The sequence below is a fragment of the Parasteatoda tepidariorum genome, chromosome 8, assembly GCF_982258835.1.
Source record: "Parasteatoda tepidariorum strain Cologne lab strain chromosome 8, Ptep-v5.0, whole genome shotgun sequence".
NCBI lineage: Eukaryota > Metazoa > Arthropoda > Arachnida > Araneae > Theridiidae > Parasteatoda > Parasteatoda tepidariorum.
The window spans coordinates 4,355,963-4,363,603 of NC_141762.1; the positions used below are offsets into that span (position 1 = coordinate 4,355,963).

Sequence of the window (7,641 nt, forward strand, 5' to 3'; positions counted from 1 at the left end):
ATTATTTTAAATATAGGCTAAGCAGCATTCATGTTAAAAATAAAATATGTTAGTGAAAAAGTTCATTAAATGTCAGGTATAATGGGGTTGAAAAAACAAGTAAATTATGTTACAATAAAAATATACTTAAAAAACGAAACTTTTAAATGAGAAAAAATATTTTAAATACGCGGTATATTTAATAATTTATGTAAACAATTGATGTTTCGCTAATATTTTACAACGCGGAAAATAAAATTCGGAATACTTTAATAATTTATGATCGGTTTTTTATGTGATATTCATAATGAAGCTAAATTGAGAATTGAAAGCTAATTAGTTTATGAAGACGAATTTAATTGCAAAAAAGAAATTTATTTTTTTGCAATAATTTTTTTTTGTTTGCTAATTTTTGATCCTTAAAATATAAAGTGTAATAGGAAAATAGGGTCATTAGTTTACTTTAGAGATCAGTCGAAATTTACAAATCTTACTTTTTGCTATCGAATCGAACCTCATATAACTTTTTGCACACAATCACGAAACCAGTTTATCCAAAAATAATGACATACTATGCAAAAAATTTCAAATTATTTATTTTTTCAAAACTTTATTTTAATAATAATCGAATACATTTTTAGTTATAAGGTATACAAACATTTTAAATGGTGAAGAACTATGATTTTAGATGACAAAATTAAATTTAGTACGAGATCCATCGAACAATTTATAAGTGAGATTTCAACGAATCGTTTTTACCTACTATAAGTATACATTCCTATCCCCGGATCAAAATTATAAAAGTGTTCCGGTCTTTCATCACCTTTGAGTACAATGCATGCCAATTATATCAGTGCAAAACATTATTAATTTTTTTTAGAATTACAAATAATTGCTTTGCAAAAGAAACTACAATATTAAAAATATATTGAAAAGAAAAATAAATAAAAGCTTATTTATGAAAATTAAATGTAAGAAATTAAATAATTTTTATAAGGATATTACAAATATTTTCAATAAATATAAAATTAATGTTACCACATTGATGCAGGAAAATGATAGCTTGTGAGTGATTTTTTTTATAGTAAATGAGTATACACGCAAAAGTACAAATGATATAATTGCTTGAAATTGTTGATTTTGTTGCTGCGAATATCATGCATGACAACAGAATCTCAATAAACATCAACAAATCTTTTTTTACGAAAATACAACTCCTTATAATCCTACTAATGCAGAGATGATAAACTATTGAAGAAATTTAAGAAAATGTATTAAAAAGATTATAAGCATTAACCATAAAGACCGCCTTTTACGTGTATTTCTAGAATCCTTATCAAAAATTCAACCAATTTAGTTACAAAGGTAAGTTAAATAAAATTCATATAATTTTACACTAAATAACTTTTTACAATACTTTCGATGTCTGAAAGTTGAAGGAACGCTAAAAAAATATCGATATAGCGAGTTTTTTGGGATAACAAGTTCAGAACTGCATATGTTCAAAAAAGTAGAAAAATATGTTCCAAAATATAAAGTAGAGTCATGAAAGGTGAGAATATGTAATAGTTGAATATAAGTCAGAATACAGCAAAGATAATTTTATTTTTAAAAGTAAGATAAAAATAATGATGCATTAAATAGAAAGGAATTAGTGTACAATAATTTTACATTCTGATTTTTCCGAAAAAATTGAATTTCTATTTTGAAAAAAAATTCGACACAACAAGATTTTGAGAAGAAACTCTTCTGTATAAGAATTCATATTAAAATTAGGCAGATATATAATGGCAAGGGGAAAAATATTTTTTTGACGTACAAGGTTTTCGATACATCGAAGATCGAGATATCGTGAGTATATTGTAATACTAAAGGAAACATTTGACATAAAGTAAATAATTGAAAATGAAACAAATCGAAATTCTACTAAGGTAAAAATAATGTATAAAAATTATAATTCAGTTTTCAATTTAATTCCGAATGTTAATAAAGTATGAAATAAAGAAGTTTACACATAGGATGGTTTTCAAGTTAGTGTCGAAAAAAAAAGTCATTTTTACAGAGGGGGTGAAAAAAAAATGGATAATTATTAAAGCAAAAAATATTTTTTTAAAATAATTTACCAAATTCCTATTTACACACTAAAGTAAATGCGTGAATTTCGGTAGTTTAACACTTCATGATTCTTTACAGTTTTATTACAATACAAAAGGGACTATAATACAAATTATTTGATGGGAAAAAATTGAAAGATATATTTAATGAGATGAAACTAATTTTCAAAAATAGTTAATCAATATCCAATCTATTAAAAAATAATCAAATAATGATACAAACAAGTTCGTTTCGTTTAACATTGAATGATTTTTTTTCCGGTTGTTTTACAATACAAAAGAAACTATGTAAATTAAGTAAATGAAAAGAGAAAAAAAATTGAAATGGATGTTTATTGAAGTAAAAATAATTTTTAAAATTTGTTATTCAAATCCAGCTAAGAAAGTAAACGAATATGGAAATATTCGTTTACTTTCGAATATGGAATTTGCACACTTTAACATTTATTATATTTCACATTTATTATGCTACTTACAGTTATTATACAGTACAAAAAGATTTGTAATACGGATTAATGGTGGGTAAAATCAAATTTAAACTGATATTTTTGAGGTCAAAATAATTTTTAAATATTGTTATTCAAAATCCAGTTTAATCACAAAAACACAACATAGTTAAAGTAATAAATTCAGCGAAATTATTAAATTTTTGCTTAATTTAGCATTTCTTGCCTTTTCGCATTTTTTTCTCGATGCAAAAGGAATTTACAATATAAATTATGAATGACTAAGAAAAAAAATAACATTTGTAGGGGTAAAACTAATTTCCAAAAAAAATTTATTCAATTAAAAAGTAAATATTTAATTAGGAAAGTAAACAAATAGTGAAATTAGCCTATTTTAGTTAATTTAATTAATTTTCTCAATTATCATGCAAGAGCTCATAGAATATAAATTAATTGATTGAAAAATAAAAACAAATTGAAACGTATATTTGTGGCGGTAAAAGTAATTTATAAATATAGTTATTGAAATTCAATTAATGAAAATATACAAAGGAGATATAAAATTTGCACATTTTAGCACGAAGCTACTGCTTACGGTTATTATATAATACAAAAAGAACTGTAGTATTAAGTCATTGAGGAGAATAGAAACAAATCAAAATGTTTTAAAAGTAATCAGAAAAAGAAATTGTCATTCAAATTCCAGTTTAATTACATAAGCACAAAAATAGGGTAATCCATTAGTTTGTTTAGTTTAAAACTGAATGACTTTTTACATTTATCATACAATACGAAAGGAGCTACAATATAATTTAATTGATTAAGGAGAAAATTAAAATGGACATTTGTCAAAATGAAAATAATTTTCAGAAAAAAAATAATTTTGAAATTCTATTAGAAAACTAAATTGACAGAATTGCGAAAATAAACAAATAGTGAAATAGCCTAACTTGTAATGACTATTTACAGTTATTATACAATACAAAAGGAACTTCAATGTAATTTAATTGATTAAGGAAAAAATTTAAATAAGCATTTGTCAAAATGAAAATAATATTTAAAAAAAACTAATTTTTGAAATTCTATTAAAAAACTAAATAGAAAAAATTGCGAAAATAAACAAATAGTGAAATAGCCTAGCTTGTAATAACTATTTACAGCTATTATACAATACAAAAGGAACTTCAATGTAATTAAATTTATTAAGGAAAAAATTTAAATAAACATTTGTCAAAATGAAAATAATATTTAAAAAAAAACTAATTTTTGAAATTCGATTAAAAAACTAAATTGAAGTAATTGCGAAAATAAACAAATAGTGAAATAGCCTAACTTGTAATGACTATTTACAGTTATTATACAATACAAAAGGAACTTCAATGTAATTTAATTGATTAAGGAGAAAATTTAAATAAACATTTGTCAAAATGAAAATAATATTTAAAAAAAACTAATTTTTGAAATTCGATTAAAAAACTAAATTGAAGTAATTGCAAAAATAAACAAATAGTGAAATAGCTTAACATGTAATCACTATTTACAGTTATTATACAATACAAAAGGAACTAGTAATCAATTTGAAAATAAATAATCTCACCTAGGGTGAGGGGGGTGTAGTGATGACAGGTGGTGAGGACGAAGGAGGAGTGATGACCAACGGTCTCTCCTGTTTCAGGAGGTGGTAGTAAGGATAGGAATGAATAAAGTCCTGAGGATGTCCCGGAAAACAAGGTGGATAGGCACCGAAGGATCTATAGGCTCCTGGATAAACAAAACTGGGGAAAGTAGGGGGGAAAGGTGAATCCGGATAGATGCTCGGTGGGGTGCCCATATAGGAACTGGTCGAAAACTCTCCCATTTTTTTCAAATGTTCTCCAAAGGATGGGCCGTAAACATAGCCAGCAGGGTCTGGAGGGGGATATTGAAAAGTCCTTGCTGTCAGTGCTTTTTCACTCTCCAATGGACGCAGCATGATCCTAGGATCGAGCGGGAAAAAGGAGTCTTTCTTGGGTGAAGGTGGCTTCGGTTTCCGCCTGGGTCTGTATTTGTAGTCGGGGTGCTCTCGCATGTGCACCGCTCGTAGTCTCTTCGCCTCGTCTATAAACGGACGTTTCTCAGGCTCCGTCAGTAGTTTCCATTCAGCGCCCAGTCTTTTGCTGATTTCAGAATTGTGCATTTTTGGATTTTCTTGGGCCATCTTACGTCGCTGGGCTCTTGACCACACCATGAAAGCATTCATCGGTCTCTTGACGTGATCGTTGTCGCACTGTTTGGAGTCCGTCATTTTGATGGAAGGAAAAGGCCATCGATTACCGAAGTGGCCCCCCACCTCCTCGAAGCGTTGGCTCTCAATTTTGATGAGGAAAAAAAATGTTTGAAGAGATGGATGAATGGAATGAGCCCGATCTTTCGAATAACGTTCTTCTTCCTTCACCGCTGCTCGTCTGTTGACTGATGCTGGAGTACTTTCCACACCCTGGAGGAAGGGGGAGTTCGATGGATATAACGCTCTTTCCGGTTGGTCCGTTTAAGTGCCACTCAAATGGAGTAGGCGGAGTCAAAGTTCCGACGGTAGCCGTACCTGAAGAGATTGGCCAGATCAGATGCCACTTTTCTATTATTGGTCGGAGGTGTTATCGCGATAGATGGCGTGCGCGCTGTCTTCGACAACTGCAACACGAGAAAGGATGGATAAACAAGAAAGAGGGAAATATTCTTCTGTTTTTAAAAATACAGAAAATGTGCGTAAGATGAATTCGCACTATTGTCACGTAGAAAACATTTTGAAGGGAGATTTCCGTATCATGATCTGTAGCAGAATAATAGCCTAGTCTTGGTAACTTACGGGCAGCGACCCGCGAGAAAACTAAAAAGGAAAAGAAAAAAACAATCACAGAAAAGGACCAACTCGAAAGGTATAGCGTGGCCATCCCCGAGCAAACATCTCCATTTTAAAAAAAAATTGCATGTTTAAAATCTATTTGACTCTGCCATTTGCTATTGTAGTTGGAGCGACCTATCATACGGAAATATCTCCAAATTTGTTTTTCATTTTTTTTTTTTTTTTCGCAGAAGTTCTGTGTAATATTTCAGAAGAATGGGGGGTGGGAGGAAGAAATGGAGTAGCATTCTTAGGATCATTACAATTTTGGATGTAAGAACCATTCTAAGATTTCTTTGTTTTAATTTTTCTTCTTTTCAAACGATTCATCTTTTGAAATCAAAAATAATTGTTCCACCTAATTCAAAAAAATTTTCAGATTTCTTTTCCTGTATAACTATCAGAAAAGTATGATTTTTGCGATTTCGTACTCTATTTCCCACTTTTTATTTCCGCTGATCTAAGCAAATTTAAAACTTGTTTGCGAACGTGATATTTTCTCTTCTTAAATGTAAATTTTTCTTTAAAAATGTACTTTTTTTCAAAATGTACAAGGAAATTTTTATTAATTTATTAATTTTTTTTTTTTTTTTTTGGATAAATAGATTTAAGTACTGCTACACTGTTCAAATTTTCATTCTAAAATTATGGTAAAATAACTGGCAGCTGTCTGTCCATCCGATTAACCGTAAAGTTTACGGTAACGAACATTTTTTTTCCTTGATGGTTTTGATACCATTTATCAAAAGTATGGTTATAAAACCATGAATACTAAACTATATGGATTTTTAACCATTTACAATTAGCATTTTTCAAAAAAGGAAAAATATATAATTATTTAACTAGACGTACTAGCTCGGCTTTTCGTAAGGTCATGGTCATTGGAGAGTGCCGGACACTATAAATTCTTCATGTTTTAAAGGGAATGGAGGAAATATTGTGGTGTCAACACTAGGACTCAAACTGCCGGTCATGAGATTGACAGATAAGCCTATATGTGCACAGTGGCTTCATTAGGTGGTGCGATAAAATTTTGGTTGTTTAACTGTATTAGATGAAAGCAGTGAATAAAGAGTTTTTGGTAGTCAAACTTAACAGTTTGATTACCATTTTATTTAAGGTTATTTGACTGTTTTGATTAAATGTGGTAAAATAACCATTCAATAAATTGTTATTTAACTATTTTTTCCAAGAAATTTCCAGCAGTGTACATAAGCACAGTTTTTAATGCCTTCTCCGAAGTTATAGAACGAAAGTTACTGTAAAATGGCAAAAATAATAATGTGCGAACAGATTCAATTCTTAACGTAAAAATATCAATTAAAGATGAAAATTTCAATATTTCCAGGATTCTAGAATTCTAAATATGTTATACGCTCTGCCAGACATGTTAGTCAACAAAATGCGTGCCCGAATAAAACTACTACATGTCGGAACAACTTTGTAAAAATTTATTTGCGGAGCGAAATCAGTGCAACTTTCATTTTAATTCAATAAAAAAGCAAAAGACTTGTAATAAACGTATTGATCAATAATCCTGCCAACTTTTGTTCTAACATTGTTGAATTTTATTAAAAATTTTAAACTGTTCTCCAAGTAAGAGTTAAAGAAATCGATTTCGACCTCGCATTATTTGCACAATGATCAGAATAGAGTCGTGGTGGCTCAAGGGATAGCCTCGCAATGAACCGGGTTCGAATCCCAGATATGGCTGATCATTATGAATTTCCTCATTGGTAGACGGATCATGGATCCCTTTGCCGTCAGGCTAACCGTAAGAGGTTCTCGTGGTTGTCCTCTCCATGCAACGCAAGTGCGGCTTAGTTCCATCAAAAAGTCCTCGGCAAAGGCGAAATTTTTCCCAGTGCTACTTGATCCCTTGTCTACAAGTTCCAAAATTACAGGGCTATGGAGTTGAACATCAGTATTTGAAACATTAAATTGGGTCGACTGTTCAACGACGGTTATAAAAATAAAAAAAAATGAAAAAAATAAATAAATAAAATAAATTTCCCACGTGATTGTAATAATATTGTGCCTCTTAATCAGGCAAACAGTTTTCCGGATACTTTTCGGTGGATCTTGCACAGAAGAAATACCAACGCGTTGTCAAATGAGATTTATCTGTAGGAGTTAATAAATCCAGGAAGCAAATGTTCGAAAGGAAATGGGATTGTCATGCTTTTTCAATGGAATCTTGTCTGTTTTAAGAGGCTTCACC

General features: G+C 29.9%; 1 protein-coding gene across 1 annotated transcript; it reads right to left on the minus strand.

Annotated features, from left to right (window-relative positions):
* Window positions 1–352: 352 nt before the first annotated feature.
* LOC107449286 (uncharacterized) lies at window positions 353–5,022 on the minus strand. The gene has a single exon (XM_016064778.4). It carries the CDS (start codon window positions 4,821–4,823, stop codon window positions 4,137–4,139), a length of 687 nt encoding a protein of 228 aa, XP_015920264.1. The 5' UTR covers window positions 4,824–5,022; the 3' UTR covers window positions 353–4,136.
* Between the last annotated feature and the right edge of the window lie 2,619 nt (window positions 5,023–7,641).

Bases quoted from the DNA above. Each gene is read 5' to 3' on its own strand.
- LOC107449286 (XM_016064778.4), bottom strand. From the start codon at position 4,823: ATGACGGACTCCAAACAGTGCGACAACGATCACGTCAAGAGACCGATG.